At 36.8% G+C, this 18,405-nt stretch overlaps 1 protein-coding gene across 15 annotated transcripts in view; it reads left to right on the top strand.

Moving 5' to 3' along the window:
- The window catches only part of ARL15 (ARF like GTPase 15), a 538,502-nt gene that overhangs the window by 152,024 nt on the left and 368,073 nt on the right, over nt 1-18,405 (top strand). For all 15 annotated transcript variants that reach the window (XR_014241859.1, XR_014241860.1, XR_014241861.1 and 12 more), the window contains one exon: nt 8,030-8,089. Coding sequence is in view for 12 of the 15 variants with exons in the window: in XM_082382492.1 (XP_082238618.1) it covers nt 8,030-8,089 (60 nt within the window). In the remaining 3 variants the exon portion in view is untranslated. The remainder of the gene's footprint in view (nt 1-8,029; nt 8,090-18,405) is intronic.

The raw sequence follows: 18,405 nt of genomic DNA, 5'->3' as shown, positions 1-18,405 counted from the left end.
TTTGGAGAGTTGAAAATTTGGAGGATAGCTTTGATCATTAGTTTGGAGAATGTTGTCTATAAGAGTAGAAGCAGATAGAGCGGTGGACAAATGTGTTGAATTCATTCAGATAGATAAGCAAATGCCCTGAAAGTTGGTAGATGGAAATGCAAAGGTCGACACAGAAACAGATGTCACAACTTTAGCTGGGAAGTTATTAAGAGGTGAGTATGGTAAAGCGGTAAAAACATTATAAGGAAGCAAAGCTGGTCCTGGCTGGCCCTGATGAGGGAAGGAAAGCTCTGTTTGCTAGTATAAGAAGGAAGGAAAAGCATGTAAGAAAATGTTGGAGGCTAGAGAAGACTTTTCTTAACAAAGGTGAGGTTCCCTGTGATTCATTGAGAGGGCTCTGCAAGGATAAAGGCAGGGCAGAGTTGGGCATGAGGTGCAAAGAGAAGAGAAGGGGTAGATGCTTGTTGGTTGAGTCTGTATGTTTATTGTAGCTAATGAAGGTGGGCAAGAGGTTGGAGAAACTAATTACTGGTGACAGAGGAGGGGTGGAGGCAGAGGAGAACCAAGCAGGCTGATTTTAGTTATCAGTGGACCCACAAAACCCATTCCTCACCAGAGTTCCAGATAGACATTGCCGGCCTGTTCAAACTCAACTGCTGGCTCCTTTTTGTTGTGTATGTATGCAGCTGAAGAAGAACAAAGGAGGTAGAAGGAAGGTCCTAAAATAAATGACAAAACCCAATGGCAAGAAAAAGTAACTAGAAGAAATGAGGAGGTCAGAAAGCCACATGTGCATGTGAACATTCAATGTGAGGACGGGAGAATAGCTGAAGGAGGTCCTATGGAGAATAATGTACAAAGTGAAGGAGCAAGGGAGCTTAGTATATAAAAGTTTAGAAAGACTGGAAAGCTAAGATTAAGATGACAAATATAAGTAAAAGCAATGCTGTTGAGAAGTATTTCTATCAGATATTACAGATAAGAGTTTATGACAGTCCCATTTAGAGAATTCAGTCACATTCACAAGTAGTATCTAGAATCTAATTGATTAATTAAGCTAAGTCCACAAAGAGGTATTCAAGAAAAGAATTAATGGCAAACAAATAAATGGAAAGGTTTGGCTTTACCAGAAGTTCAACTTTACTAGAAAATAAATAAGAAAATGTTAATTTTATACCTAAATTTACCAAAATGTGTGTTGTCCATTTTTTTTTGAAAGAAGTTATTCATATAAATTAAAGGTTACCAAAATATTTACATCCCTTGGCCTAATAAGCGTGTCACTAAGAATTTACATTAAGTGTGTAATTTCAAAGAAACTGTAGGAACAAACTGATTCCTTGCAACATTTTGTATAACTAAAACTTTAAAGTAATTTAAATGTCCTATATCAAGGGAGTTTGTTAATTAACTCGTGGTACATCAGTTGAAATGATCATATATTGGAAAACACATACAATCTTCTGTAAAGGAAAATTAAATTTACATTCATTTTGAAAATTAAACCTTGCAAAACTATGCTTTTGAATCAAAAATGGGGGAAAAAAACCTGTAAAAAATAACTATGGGCTTTGTTGGTATGGTCGAATTATGTGTGAAATTTTATTCTCTTAAATTATTTCTCTATTTTATAACGTTTTGATTATATAAAGCCAATTAAAATGAAATATTTGTTGGAAGAGTTCGGAACAGTTGAAAAGATAGACTGAAAATTAGTTTCTTAAAATGAAAACATGACACAAGAAGGGTATGTCTATCCATTTCAGCAAGGCAAGAATGTCAGCCTTTTTCTTCAGAGGTAAAGGGAATCCAAACTTTATTGGATTGTTAACTTCAGCAGTCTTTTACTTTGACATAATTTTTAAAAGATACTTAAATTTTCAAAACTCAAAGGGCCAAGAAATCCTGAAAAGAGCAGGTCTTGCTGATAGAGGAAAAAAATTGAGTAGCTTACACCTTGGTCTAGAAACAAAAGTGAATTTTGCCCAGAGTGAATTCCTTGACTGTATGTGCCCAAAGAATTTGTTGATAAAAGGGATTGTTAACCTGTAGATTACACAATATTCACTTTTTTTCTTTTTAAACCAGAGGAATGGAGTCTAAAGGTTTAGGATAATATATTGTAACATAGAGAACAATCTAGAGAAAATTGAATACTTGGAATTGAAAAAGGTTGAAAAATCTCTTCTAGGGATATATATTACTATGTTTGAAAATTTGTCAAGTGATATGTCGGTCAGTTAAAATAGAAAACAATTATGGTAATTTGAAAGAAATACAGAAAAGTTTATGAAAATTTGAATCAGACATTTTAATAACTTTAGTATTAGCTGCATACACGTTAAGAAGAAATAAGTTAGAAAGTCAGATTTGGTATCTGCTAAAGAATTGTGTTTTATAAATGCTGGTAGATTAAATTTCCTTTTATGATGTTGAAATGATATTTAGAAGAATTTCGCTAGACCATTGTCCAAACATCACAAAACTACCGCATAAATCACGTCCTTGGTCCAAGTCAAGGCCACCAGATCTGTGGAATGTCTTTCCCTTTAGCAGTTCTTAGAGTGACCCAGGGATGTCAGAAGCACACAGCGAGTACCTGTGTACATGTGTGCAGACTTGTGTATGTGTTGCAGGGGAAGGGGGGAGGTTGGTCTGTAGGTCCAAGCGAAATTGTCATGTGTTCCACACAATGAATAAAAATAGACTAACCTCCCTCTGAAACCTAATTTTGTTACGATTCCAGTAATGCTTTCCCCGCATAAAAAATTTCAAATCCATCTCCCTTGTATCACAGGCTTTTTTGGATTTAAGGACTAAAAGACAAAAACTGAATGTCTATGCAAACAATTATTTCCCCAAAGAGTTACTAAGTCATATATTTATTAAAATTTGTGGGGTTAAATCTTAGGGGAGGTTTCAGTCTTACTAATGTAGCTTAAATAGGCCAGGAAAAAATGACTACGTAACTTAGGCTTCAGCCATCAAATTGTTTGAATGGAGTCGGGAGACCTACCCCTGAGGCCTTCAGCCAAAAACTGGAGGCCATTGATGGTTGACTCAGTTGTTACAATATAAATAATGGAATCCTAACATTAGAGGAAACTTTAGAAAGCTAATCTAGTCCACTCATTTTGCAGATGAGGGATTCAAAGTCAAGAAAAAAGTAGCTGGTAAGAAGTCTAAGAGCTGTGATAGGGTTTCTAGGACAGTGCTCTTGTTCCATCAGCTCACTGACTTCCTGCAAAGAGCATCGGAGGATGCTTATTTTTTCGAAGAAGCAACAGAGCAAGCGCACTGTCATGGCTGAGTCAGTTGGACATTTTCCCTCCCCTCCTGAGTTCCTGGTTTTATTAATAACGTCTTTAAAAAAGTACTCTCTAAACTCATACTATTACTTTTATTCCGTTAATAAGGCAATGTAGTATAGACCTGAGAACACAAGAATCAAAATAGATTCCTTGTGTTGGATTATTTATAAATAGGAGGGAAAATAATTAGTGGGATTATTAGGTATGTGTGTATTTTTTCCAATCAGCTCCACTGTTATTTAGGTTCAAAATTGGAAATTTTGAATCCATCATCTTGTTGGGATGTGGAAGAGGTGCTATAGTGTGGAGCTCTGGTGGACTCAGGTGATGAGACCTGAGTTCAGGTTTTAAATACAGCATTTAGTAGTTTTGGCCAGGTACTTAACCCTTCTAGACTTCACTTGCTTCCTGGAACAGTAGTTATTCATTAAGTTAAGGATTGTCGTAACAGCTAAAATACAGTCGTCGCTTGGTATATGAGGGGGACTGGTGACCACCTCCCCCTGCAACAGATACCAAAATTTGAGGATGCTCAAGTCCTTTATATAAAAATACAGTATTTGCATGTAACCTACACACATCCTCCCATATGTTTCAAATCATCTCTAGATTACCAATAATACCTAATACAATGTAAATACAATGTAAATGGCCTGGGCACAGCAAATTCAAGTTTTGCTTCTTGGAATTTTCTGGAAATTTTTTTCCCAAATATTTTTGATCTGTTTGGTTGAATATGTGGATGCAGAACCCTTGGATATGGAGGGCTGACTAAATATAAACCCTTAGCACAGATCTTTAAACAAATATTGAGATCCTATTATGACCAAGCACTGGCATACAAGATGCACTGTACACTGTATCTCTATTACGAATCCTTGCAGTCTAGCTGGGGAACAAACATAAAACAAGTAAATAAACTGATATGTAATTAGAACTGTGAAAGTCACGTAGGAGAAGTGCTGAGTGCCCCAAGCACACAGATCCAAAAAAATCAATCTATTTCAGGAACACCAGAGAAGGCCTGCCTGACAAAGTGAAGTTCTAATACCACCTGAAGGATAAAGAGTTTGCCAGAAGGGCAAAGAACACACACTTTTGGAGCAGTAGGTGCAAAGGCCCTGAGATGTAATGAACATGGCTTGTTTTAGGAACTGAAGAATATAAATGAGGGGGAAATGGTACAAAATAAGCCTAAGGAAGGAAAGAGGAACCAGATCAGGTAGGGCCTTGTTAGGTGTTTCAAACTATACCTTGAGTAGTGAGAAGGTATCAGACCCTTTTAAGTAGGGGAATGATGTAAACAGAAGTGCATTTCAGGAAATCACTTCTGCTAATGTGTGGGGATGATTGAGGAGGCCAGTAATAGATGCAGAGTTTAGTTTGGAGGCTCACCACGTGGTGATGGTGGTGGCTTGACCACAGTTGTGCTGTGAGGATGAAGAGAGGTAGGCATTTTTGAGAACTATTTAGCAGGTGAAATTGAAAGGCTTTGGGGATTGGTTGATTGATTGAAAGGGAAAGAAGTGTTAAGGAGGACCACAAATATTTAGTCTATAGAAGTCCTCAATAAATGTTTGTTTTGATTGCTTCTTCAGCAACTCTTATTTTTACCACTGCTTTCATAATATATCTGAATTTGAGGCCACACATGATTTTGATTGGGAGAAAGCATTCAGTGATTATTTGATGACCATTAGTATTCTGAATTTTTAGTTTTATTTATTTAAAAACAAAACACTTTATAGCACTGATTACGGTCTGTTTTCATTTACAGCTGAGGAAACTGAGGCACAGAGGAATTAAGTAACTTGCTCAGAGTCAGACAGTTAATAATGGTAGAGCCAGAATTTGAACCCAGACATTCTTACTGTAGAGCCCATGCAATCCAGTGATTTTCATTCCTCAAAGCAACCCTTTGAGAAAGGTATTTTGATGGATTGACCTTTGTAGCCCTACTAAATATTAATTCCCCTTCTTGACCTCATCCAACTCAATGTAAAGGAATAAAATACAATTGATCTGATGGTTGCCCTTCTTGATTGCCCTTCTGGTGAACTGAAAATGTGTCTTTACATTTTAAGTCTTTTTAATCCTTGCAAACAGTTAGAATGACTAAAATAGAAAAATATTGTTTCTCTTCCATGAATAGTACATTCTCTTATTTTCTGGACTGATTATCTAGGCTTCATCCTCTGAACATTAATTACCACAGCTATATTGTAAAAATAATACAAAGACAACAAAGTGGAAGACTGCATATACCTTTGCAGTATAAATCTAGCCACACATGTTCTGTGTGAAGAGAAAACATTTATGAGTGTTCTGCAGGAACATTTATATGCCTATAAATAACATTGCTAGGTTACTTTGCTTAGAGTGAACATTGGAGGACATTTTTGTAGTCAATTTATTATGAAGTCTGTGTAAGGATTCAAAATGGGAACTGTCATATAATCTGCCTGTTAGATCAATAAATTTCAAAAGTCGTATTTTGCATATGGGTGTGATAATTTCCAGAAAGATATTTCTTCCCTCTGGGTGCCTGCATATTGTCAGCTTTTAAGAATCAAAGCAGATGAAATATTGCTGATGTGCTCATAACTATTTCTTTTTCAAAGTTGGGGTTTGTCCCATTTCTCTGGAAAATCCATACTTGGGTTGTCCTGAACCTAACCACTAATAGACTGTTTAGCACTTACATAGCGTTTCCGTTTTCAGGATTTCACAATCATTGCCTTTTAATCCATGTAACACCCCTGTGAGGTAGGTAGATACAGTCAAGCATCCAAGTCTCCTGTGGGCGAATTTCAGTGCCAGCAGGAGTATTGTGATTGGCACTGAGTTTCCGTAATTTCCCAGAGGCCAGACACCTGGAGAGGCTTTCCTGCAGACCCAGGTATATGCCAGTATGTCAGCCACATGAAGCTGCCTCCTACTCCTCCTGCTATTTTACTAAGATTCAGTGACTGCATGCACCGTTAATCATAGGGCTACGCCCACTGTGTCAGTCTGTATTAAACCCACATAGGAAGGGTATGTTTTGGAAGGTTCTCAGAGAGCCCAATGAACATTTACGTTCTGTACAACAAATTTCAACAGTTTACACTTCCATCGCTCCAACAACGGTACTTTTCATTCAGTGATAACATTTATGGCTCCAACTAAATACTTAGATTAATAAATGAGCACCATCATTTCTGTCTTGAGTCTGTAATATATTCAGGCAGGCAGAAGATATGTGTACGTAATGATTAAATCATCAACAACATGGCATCCATTGAAATATAACATCGGCAGTCTTATATTTTGTGCTTATTTGTACCAGCCACTGTGATAAAGATAACACATGCATTATCGCATCCTCATAACAACTTTGTGACATAGATACTATCATTCCCAGTTTACAGACAATGAAAGCCAAGGCTGGTAAGTTGCCCACAGTCATAGAGCTTATTAAAACCTAGTTCTGTCTGACTCCAAAGTCACTTTTTAACCATTACATGATATTCACTGCCTTAAGTAGAAGGTAATATATAAAATCTTAGAGCTCTGGGACAGTATACAACAGAGGAGTGGTAATAATAGGCTGGAGTAGAATAAGGCACATTTTAACGTGTTTTTTAATAAAGTAAAGCAAAACCATGTAAAAGAATTGTTCTTATACACATCGTATTTTATATCTTTTTACCTTTCTAGGCACCCATCATAACTTGCTTCAGTGAAAGTATTTGTATGTTTTCCCTTTCACCCTGTTGATAATTTCTTAAAAAGGGGACCGTGTCTTATTTATCTTGTAATTGTACATATCAAATAATGCTTAAAACCTTAAATTGATTGGGTGCTCGGAAATTACTGAATAAATTAACTATTAATAATAGTAGAGCTTTTAATTGAAAAAGAAGTACCTTTATATGCAAAGTATTCAAGTGAAACAAATGAAACTCCCTTCTATTTAAGACCTCCAGATACCCAGTTCTACCAAGAGTCATTACATGTTCCAGTTTCTTGTGGATCATTTCAGAAATATTTAGTGTATATATTTGTGTGTGTGTCTGTGTATAGGTAAATGCACTCTCACATATGTCACACCTGAATTGATTGACTTAGATGATGATAATTAAGTCCTAAATACAGAATTAATCATAGTACTATACTCTGAATATACTTTTATAATAGAAGTCATTTATTACATGCATTATAAAATGCATAAATGGGTAATTATGATTATACTTTTAAGAAAAATTTATGTATGACTTTAACCACGTCCTTGAAAGAAAACACTGACATAAATACTATGTAATTCAATATAAGATGGTTATAATTTTGATACCTTAGTCTCTAGGGTTGCTAAATTACATGTGAAGGAAGATTAACCTTAGGAATTAGATGCAAAGGTCCTGATAGATTTAATATTTTCTTTGAAGTTTCTCTATACTTCCAAGTGTCTTTCTCGCAACTGATAAAATTTACAAAGTGGCATTATGTATTAAAGAATGAGGCAATAATTTGAAGAAGAGGGTTATATTTTGCTGTAACATACAACTTTTGCAAAATGGTAGAAGATAATACTGGGTTAACCGTTTATCTTGGAAATTATGTGTTTCTGGTGTAAATATGAGCTATGAAAAATAACTCTTAATCTGCCTAAAAAAGAGCATTTGAGCATTTTATACATTTTTAAAACTTAAGTTGCTAATTCTTTGTTTTCTGTTTTCTAATTGTAGGTTTTAGTATAAAAGCAGTGCCATTCCAGAATGCCATCTTGAATGTAAAAGAACTTGGAGGTATATCATTTAAGATCACTTCTATGTCTGGCTCTAGCTTTTACTAAGTTCATATTAATGTGTTACATATAATTAAAACATAATGATGATGTATTATTCTCGGAGGTGATTCATTTTTACCTTTTCTCTTGATAATACATTTCCTTGAAATATTTCCTTTTCTTTATATATATTTTAAAGGTAGTTGAAGAGTTCTAAGTAACATAAACTTTGTTTTCTTTTGTGTGGATTAAAGAACTACACTACTAATGCCATTTCATACACTGTACTCTTTGGTTTTACTTAGCTAATGAAATTTATTCTTCAATGAACAAAATGAAGAGAGTTTTAATATAATCATAAAAAATAAGCTATATGTTATACAGGGCAAAGAACTGTATTTTAGAGTAGTTTGTATTCATACTGCAGGTTTTATTGTATTAGATCTTTTTAGAATGTATTTGTTCCAATAATAAATCTTTGCCAATAGGTTCTTTGCTGGTCAAGCACATTTATTGGCTAGGCTGCACCCCAAACTATACATCACTCAGTCTTTCATTACACTCTCTGTCTGAGGTTTTTTTTTTTGGTTGTGTTTTATGTCAGTCAGGGTCTTAATCCATGTAAATAGGTTAACAAAGAAATCAGTCAATTCAGTGAACCTACTAAATTCTCTAATGCCACAGGAAAATGGTAAGTGCTCTGGAGTTCAGTATAATATTGGTGAGTTTAATGAAAGAAAGTTCTCTTCCATCTCTTTAATCACTTTGTGATATTGACCTTACCCTGTTTTTTTTTTTAAGCTCATTCTGTGACCTATTTTTAGATTGATGAAATTGACACAAACCTTATGCCATCATAATAGTGTTCGATGCCTTCTTATTTTTATCTAATGATATATTGGCTGATCTTTTCAGGTGTGTGTTTTAAAGAGCTATATCCAGAACAAGTATACTTCTGTCAGTCTGTTTTATAGCTACCTTTGACTTTTACAGCATTAATATTTAAAATGAACCATGGTTGATAAATTCTGGTTTTTCTTTGATGTTGGTTTGGTCATTTTGACTGCAAAAATTATAAAACGTGAATGTTCTTGTAATAGAATAATTTTTCTATGCAAAAATTTTAAGACTCTTCTTTTAGATTGAATATTTTAATATTACTTTGTGGCTTCAGAGGACATAGTGTAAACATCCATGGAATCAAAATGAATAGTTTGAGAATTCTATTATTTTTGAATATGGTTGATACGTAGTAATTGTATTATTACTAGGCTAGATGCAAAGTTTTTATTGAATACCCTCCAGGTATACAAAACTGTTGATTAATTGATAAGGTGTTTATTATTGATACTTAGTTGGATGATATAAATAATGGATGTATCTGGACAATTTTTAAAAAGTGGAATTTATAACCTTGACTCTGTGCCATTGAAAATCAGTACAATTCAAAAGATCAAATTAGAGGACGGGGTGTATAAGGTGGGAATCTGTCTGTTCCCAGGCAAGGTTTAATTTTGCTGAAAGAACTGGCAATTGTTGAAATGGAAATTACAATGGAGAGGATACCATAGAGTTTGGTGGAAATGCTTTAGTTTGTGCCTCTTCTGTGATGTAATAGTTGAGAGATGTAGGTATAAGATAGAGCTTCAGGGATTGGGACCTATACATTAGTTTCAGGCTAGTGATGTGTGGTGTTTGGCGGGTGGTAATGAAGAGCAAATTCCTAGCTTAAGCACAGATTCTTCTTCCCCTGAAGTTTAATAGCTGTTTTCAGTTGAGAGACTGTCTCAAGGAGAAGGTGATTTTCTGAGTAGAATCTAATTGTGTATCCTGTGTTGTGTGCTCAGAGGCAAGCAGTGGAGGGAGTTCAATCCTTGACTTTTTACTCACTAATTCCTTTATCCAACAAATATTTTTTGAGGACCTACTCTGCATGGGGTAGGACTGGGCCCTAAGTCAAGTCTCACCCAAGAATGCATGAAAAGTAGACTAACAGACAGAGAGTATAGCTTTCCTAGGATTTAGAGTAAATCTTACATACCAAGAGGCTCGTCCCAATATAAGATATGTGGCATTTAGGGAGAATTATGACCTCCTAAAATCAAATTGTTTGCGAGGAGGTTGCTTGACCCAAGAATTTCTAAGTTCAAGAGGAAAGAGTTGAGAATTTTAAGATCAGTGTGTGAAGATGTGAAACAGCTATTTACCAGTAGAGAGTTAACTCAGAAGACAGGTTAATCAGAGTTCAATCAGGTTGTCAATCCAGGGGAAAACTATGAAATCAAGGGAGAAACTCAAGAAGATAGGTATAAAGGTAGGCAGATACTAAGGGCCCGAACCGTGCTGAAGTGCAGAATGCTCAGAAAGTTCTGCTTATCCTAGGGTTAATTCCCAAGATTGGCACGGCCCCTGTTCCTCCCTTCGAATTCCTTCTTTACCCTTTTCAGATGGTTCCAAGACTTTCCATCACCCCCTTATCAACCTTAAGTTACATTTCTCACTTCTTCAAAATAGGAAGAGGCATGAACTTGTGTTCCTTATCTAGTAAGAAGAAATGGTTTAGAATGAAATAACAGTGACTAATGGAGTTAAATTAAATGAAAGTCACTTTTGGTAGATCTTAATAACAAACTGTGTTTGCACACACACTGATAGATGTTTGTGTGTTTGTATATATGTACTACATAATTTGTGTTATGTATATATAGAAATAATTCTATGTTCTTATCAAATTTCTCTTCTATGAGGGTATTTCTTATATCTTCCTCCTAAAAATGGCTATACATCTCGTTCACATCAATTTTCTCATATGGTCTTTTCCTGTTGTTCATGCAGTCATTCTAGCACAATTATTTGTGTGTCAAGCATGATTCTAGGGGCTGGAAATAAATGATATTTAAAACACATCCCCTGTCTTCAAGGCACTCATGGTTCAGGGATGGAGACATGCATGAAAAGAAATATTTGAAATTAATTTTTGAAAATGATGAAATTAAGGGGCAAGTAAGAATAAAGTAAGGGATGACACAAAGAGAGATATAGTTAGTCCAGCCCAGTGATATGATGGGTGAGTCCTGTTTTCACTGTTTTGAGAATGACTTGCTCTCCGCAGCTTACCTGTCATACTCATCAGGCTGTACCGATTACTCCTGTCTTTATGTGAAATTAGAACTCTAAAATTTCTTGTATTTTCTCTCCCCACACATTCTCATTTAATCTTTGCAACTTCATGCCTAGAGAATAGATGCTATTATTATCTCACAGATAATGAGACACAGGACACCTAGACACAGATCAAGTGGCTTGATCAAAGTTATTTGGAGGAGGTGTGGAAGTTGATCTGAGTGCTTGCGCTTAATCAGCATACTCTATACATAAAGCATTTTACCCAGCGCCCAGCACAAGAGAAGTGCTCCCGTGTGTTGTCTGCTGATGCTTTTATCATTATTATAAGAACAATTTGAAGTCTTCACATGTTTGCATTATTTTCATTAACACTATACTGATTAAACATGAACCTCTTGCTCTCTGCTGAAAAATTCTAGGACGTCATCCCTTATTATTGCCGCCGCTTTTATCATTCGTTTTCTGTCTTACTCCTTTATTTAGAGGTCTTTCTTTTTTTTTATTATTTTTATTTTTAAATTAATTTTTATTGGAGTACAGTTGATTTATAATCTTATGTTAGTTTCTGCTGTACAGCAAAGTGAATCAGTTATACATATGCATACATCCATTCTTTCTTAGATTCTATTCCCATATAGATCATTACAGAGTATTGAGTAGAGTTCCCTGTGCTATACAGTAGGTTCTTTTTTTTTTTTTTTATTTTTGGCTGCGTTGGGTCTTTGTTGCTGCGCGCGGGCTTTCTCTAGTTGTGTGGAGCTACTCTTCCTTGCAGTGTGCGGGCTTCTCATTGCGGTGGCTTCTCTTGTTGCGGAGCACGGGCTCTAGGTGCGCGGGCTTCAGTAGTTGTGGCGTGCAGGCTTCAGTAGTTGTGGCTCGCGGGCTCAACAGTTGTGGCTCGCCTGCTCTAGAGTGCAGCCTCAGTAGTTGTGGCGCACGGGCTTAGTTGCTCCGCGGCATGTGGGATCTTCCCAGACCAGGGCTCGAACCCGTGTCCCCTGCATTGGCAGGCCGATGCTTAACCAATGAGCCACCAGGGAAGCCCCTATTCAGTAGGTTCTTATTTAGAAGTCTTTCAAGTCAAACTCTTCTTCAGTTATGGTCTGACTCCAGTGCCCTCAGCACTCCAGTGCTTCCCTCTTCTGATTTCTTCAAGACTGCCTTCTGAAGCAGAGTCTTACCTTATTCTAGATAGTTTCCAAAACTTACAGAATCTTCCATAAACATGTCATTTTGATATTCTTTTTATTTTTTCTAATTCAGTCAGTCAACAAATATTTACTGAGTACATATTATATGCTCAGGCTGAGTTCTAGAAAATGGTGGTGGTTATACTGTTAAGACAAGCATAGTCCCTGAATAGACTGGCTAATGGACACAAGGGGAGACTCTTGACGTCTACTTAACTTCTCTCCTTGATTAAAGCCAAATATGACTTCTTATAGGCCTAAAACGAATTTCTAGGTTAATCCCTTCCATACTTGAAGGGATTTATTTTTAATAGCATCCAGCAAGGCTGAGTGTTAGTTTCCATCCTGACGAAGGACATTCTGTAGTATCGCTCAATGAACTTTTTTTCTTCCCTGCATATTCTTGAATTTGGAAAGGTTTTTTTTGGTGTGTGTTTGAAACTAATCTAAATCCTTTCTCTTTTAACTTTAATTAATTACTCTGCTCGTCTTGCTCTGTTATTTTTATTTTTCTGGATGTTGTGCAAGACACCGAGCAGGATGCTGGATAGGCAGATTAATCTTTCGAAGGATTTTCCTTCCTCCTGGTGACTTGTTTCAAAGCCCAGTCATCCTGCATGCTTCCAGGCAAGTCTACTTTCCTGTATCTCTGTTGCCTTATCTGTAAAATGTAGTAATAATAGTCCCTACATCATATAATCCTTGTGAGGACTAAATTAGTCAACGTAGGTCAAGTACTTAGAGACCACTTGGCCCATAGCTAACATTTTTGGAAGATTTTGCTTTTATTATAATTATATCCTCACTCCCTCATACCCCTCAAAAACACCTTTCAATAAAGCCTTTTTCCCCCAAGGTCTCTGAAAACAACACAGATCACATATTGATTGCTTTTTCTTTTTGTGGTCATGCCTCCCTCCCTCGTAGACAAGGTGATCTTTTCCTTCATTGCATTATACCTATTTAACCTGAAAAGTCACTGGGAAGGGACCTCACCTCGTTGGGGTCTTGGGTAGCTGCCCAGCATATTTTTTGGCACTACATGTGTGTTAGTAGTAAATGTTTTTGTCCCTTTCCACCAAATCACCTTTCTTTCTGTTTTCAGATTCCACCTGAAAAATCTCTTGTTTGTCATAGTACCTCTTAATTGCTTTCATTCTGTTTGGCTTATGTATTTTAACCACATTACTAAGGTAAGTGAAGCATCTGGCATTTAACTGAGTTGGAAGCAGTGGTCACACTGCAGTGACATCACAGCTCTGATAATTTTTCGTCTTAGAAATGTCCAGTTCTTAAATCTACGAACAGATTTTTATGCATTCATAGGTGGCTCTCTCTTGATTTTGAAATTTCATTTACAAATTGATAGAATCCAGAGAGGAAAATTTCATTTCTTAACACGTTTCGTTTGTTACCACTTATTGATAGGCATCCAGACATCATCATGTTCCTTTTTCTTTCTCGAACTGAATTCTGGAACCATGGTTGGTTTGGCCAAGTGACTTGTTTTCTTCCCTTAACATTCTAAGGAGTTATGTCTGAATTGTTTCCCCACCCCCTATCCTGGCCACCATCCCCACCCAATATACTCTTTGGCAGTCTTGTCTTCCCAGTTGACTTTGGGGAAGCAAAGAAATGTTAAAAAGCAGTTAGCTGTCTTTTACACTTCAGTATTCATTGCTGCTAGTTGTCAATCAAAAGGGAAGTTCATGAGGATTTTTGTTTGCACTTTCTTTTCTTTTCTTTAGAGGAAGGAGGTGAGGGTCGTATGGAAAGTGCAAGTTGTGTTCATTTACCCATTTACTTCAGCCCATGCAATAGTGACTGAATGATTTTTAAGGATTGTCAGCTAAGCCATTTTTTAAAGGTTGCTTCTTTCAGCAGCCAAGCTGTTATATGAAACAGATGTTGACTCTGTCCTGTTTCTTTGTTTGCCTGGAGGAATACGCCTCCTCATAGTAAAAGGTGCTGTTTCTTTGTATGCTGCTAGTTATCTTCGGGTGCTGTTAATCTGTCCAGGTTATTTGCATTTCTTAATTTCTCCAGAAACTGTACAGGGCAGACTTCTTAACAGGCAGCCCAGGGGGCACTGCTGCCTGCTTCTTGTAATTCCTGCTTTTTGTACCCAGGCCGTTTGATGTCTTTTGCCAAAATAAAGTTTTCTTCCTTCAGAATCTTTTATTAAAACTTACTTTGGAGGGAATAATAGCTCTTTAATTTTGATCTGATACATTCTCACTGTCCTTTGTATATTATGATTATTCCCTCTATATGGCCACTACTGCCTCCTATTAAAAAAATAACGCAGCTAAATACCTATGAATTTAGTGTACTCACTGGCTCTGAAGGTCATGCTATACAACAAAGACAGAGGAGGAAACACGACAATATAAACCAATATATTGGTTGTATATTAGAAAAAGAATGAGTATAAGCAGACAGACTTGAAGAGGTTATTGTGGCCACATTGCTGTAAGGGACAAGTGGAATTGCCTACATTCTTTGCTGGTATAGGAGAAAGCAACTTGCCATTCGAAAACTGTTTTAGACATCTCCACGTGGGTTTCTATGGGAAAAGAGGCAAGAAACCATGACCCTGGCAAAGGAACATGGCAGCACAGAGGGGGGGCCCAAGTGCGGCCAGGTCCACAGAATACCTTAGGACCGTGCTTTGAGCTGAGTGACAGTCAGCTACATACAAGTAAATGTGCATGTTCTGTATCTGTTGTATAATTATAAGGAAAAAATGTGGTTCAGCAAGTAGACTGTAGCCTCAAGACACTCTGTCCCCCTCTGCATTTGAACTTCTTGTTGTTGTTTTCTTATCTGTAAAATGTAAGTTTTAATAAATCATCACTATTTATTTCCCAAGGGATTGGGCTGGAAAAGAAAAGTTCAGTTGCCTAAAGTACCTCAGAAGAGATGCTTTAAGAATAGACAGTGGTATTCCCACTAACTCTTTTTTTATAGTTGTGGATCCAGTGTAATATGTAATATTGAATGATCGAAACATCTTGATATAGTATTGTTTCCTTATCTAGGAAAAGAACCAGACCTTTCTGGAATGGGGACAGCCAGTTAACTCCTGGCTCTCTGAGCTGTGTACTTTCTCACTTAGGCTTAGGCTTTACTAGGGGAAATGATATTGGTATAAAGCCAAGTCACTTGGATGTGAGTTAAAAGGCCACAGCTATCTGAATTGGTTGAACAGGATCCCAGGGTGGTGGTGTTCAAGCGTTTTTTACACTTGCTAAGGGAAAACTGAGCCAAACAGTCAACAGAGCCAAATAAGTGAATCTAGGGGCCCAGAAATCTGTTACTGGCTGATGTAGACCTGACCTTAATTTTTGTTTTCTTCTGGAGAAGTGCCCTAGGAAATTTTTAAAAATCTGTCTTTCCCAGTCATAGTTTAGTATAGCACTTAACGATTTGCTTTATAAGACTCTGTGTGTTTATAGAACGTTCTAGAAACTAGTGTCCCAGACTTTTAAACCTCCCAACCCCTGGCAGTAGGGTTCTCATGTGCCTCTGAGGTTGCTGCCTCACCACTGTTTCCTCTTTAGGGGCAATCAGGTCATTTCATGTCTTCTCACTCTGCTCAGCTTCCTCACAGAACATTTGTGTTGGGTTCTTAGCTTAACTTCTTATCCCTCACAGGGGAATAGGTATTTCTGTTTCTCCCAGGGGTTGCCATAATAGCAACTAATTTTCACTGTGTATTTGGTTTCAGTGTGATATTGCAGCAACAGCACTGGAAGTCAAGAGACTAGTATTTTCCTCTAAAAAACAAGCCAGGGGACATTGGGCAAGGCATTTAACTTCTCCATTGCTGCTTTCTTTTCTAGCAGCTGAAGATGCTGATAGCTGTTCTCCTCTTTGGTATAGCATAACTAGTTTATTTTTTATATAAAAACTTACAGTATCTACTTCGCATCAACCTCTGGGAACCATAGAGGCAGTCTCTAACAACTGTGCAGGACTATAAAGGATTATTTCCTCTATTTTCCTTTATCCCTGACTTTGTCAATTCTTTAGTTTTATTTTGTACAGTAGGCATTTTAATAAATCTCAAAGTTTTCTTTTTGCGTGGGTAGTGTGAGGCAGACCCAACATCCATAAAATAACAACTAATACTGACTTAACAAAGTTGCTATGACTGTGGTCTTTACTTTGAGAAGCACTATAGTCTGGTATGGGAAGTACTATAACAGTACAACATGCAGTTAGGATCGTACAGAAAGGACAAGACATCACACAAAGTCTAGGGAAAGGAACAGAAGAGATGAAAGTCATGGAGGTGGCAGTGGGCTTGGTTCAGTCTTGTCCTAGCATAAACCAAGCCTACTGTCACCTCTTTGACTTTTGTCCCATCTGTTCCTAGGCTGTCTTTCCCCCTGTCATGTCTTCTTTGTCCTTTCTATACGATCCTAGTTGAATCGTGTACTCAATACTGGTATTTACCATACTAGACTGTAAAGTTATGAAGAACTGAAAAGCACAACATAGTCTTAAAGGTTTGTTGTATGTTGTATAAAATATATCCATAGTTCTAAGCTGGAGGGAAATTTGCCAAATTGTGCCCCAAGATGCTAGAGTAACGTTAGATGCTTCAGAGGCAAAATGTTTTGTTGTTGTTGCTGAATTCATTTCAGTGAATAGTTAATTAATACTAACTACATGCTGGGCCCTGAGGATACAATTTCTGCTCTGCCATACAACCCCACCCTACACACACACACACACACACACACACACACACACACACTCACTCACCCCTCTGAGCCCAATTCTTTGGGTATTTTCGTGGGAGAGTGATGTTGGCCATAACAATTACGGAAGTTCTCAGAAAAATTAAATAGCTTTACTATGTTCCTATAATTGGAATAGCAACTTGACAGTTGTTGAAGAGGTAATATGTTTGTAGCTATTCATCACTTATCAGACTGGATTGATTCTCTGACGTATGCTGGAGCCAGATGAAATAGAACTGGTTAGATTTGTTTTTGAGGTGTCACAAATTTGTGACTTTTTAATTTTTTAAGATCCAAAGTATTGTCTAAAGACTCTATTGATGATGCTTGATCATTTTAATCTTGAAATTTACTGATATTTATGGCATTGTTGTGAGAGGTAATAATGTGAAGAACTTACCATATAAAGTTAATTATTATTTTTAACACAGTTACGGGAAGCTCTTATGATTGAGAATTGAAGGTTGATTTTTTTACTGTGTCTATTCTCCCTCCCTTGCCAAAATCTCATGAAATGACAATAATATCAGAAAACAAACAAACAGTAATAAATCTATTACAAAGATAGATTTAAATCTATAATAGAAAAAGGAAAGCAAGACAAAGCTTGAGGTACAGACAATGGAAACATGAACTAGAAGGGGAATTCATCAGGATTATTAATCAGGGAGCTTATCAAAGTTATTAATTGGGGCTTTACATTTGGAGCTATGCCTTTATTTTTCTTTTCTTCTTGTGTTAGATAGTGGATAGCAGCTGTGTTTACCCACAAACTAAATCCTTGAGTGTGGGTGCTAGACTCAGGCAGGGCAGTGCTCCAGTAATGTACTGACTGCCAGGTGGGTTAGAAAGCCCACACACAAGGGAGACAAGCCACTTGTCTGTCCCTGTTAATCACTGGAAACAGGCAATGGTAAACAAAAGAGCTGGCAAACAGATTTTCAAACAAAGGATAAGGATATAATCATGACACACCACAGTAGGAGGAAAACCAACACCATGAAAGAAAGACACCCAATCAAAAGTCAGAAGAAAAGATGTCCAAGGATCTAGAGGTAACAGAGTGATCAGAAGAGGACATTCAGAGAGATGGAGGAATGTTTTGTATTTATGACAAAGAATGTAACACAGAACATGGGAAATTAAAATTTAACTTAAAAATTTAAAATGAAAATGGCAGTTGATATAACTCATATGTAAATTAGTGAAACTAAGGACTGAGCAAGGGAATGTCCTCAGAATGCCTTCTCAAAGGAATACTTTGTAAG

Source organism: Balaenoptera borealis (assembly GCF_965194805.1).
Source record: "Balaenoptera borealis genome assembly, chromosome: 2".
Classification (NCBI taxonomy): domain Eukaryota; kingdom Metazoa; phylum Chordata; class Mammalia; order Artiodactyla; family Balaenopteridae; genus Balaenoptera; species Balaenoptera borealis.
This window is presented reverse-complemented; position numbering and strand designations above follow the sequence as displayed.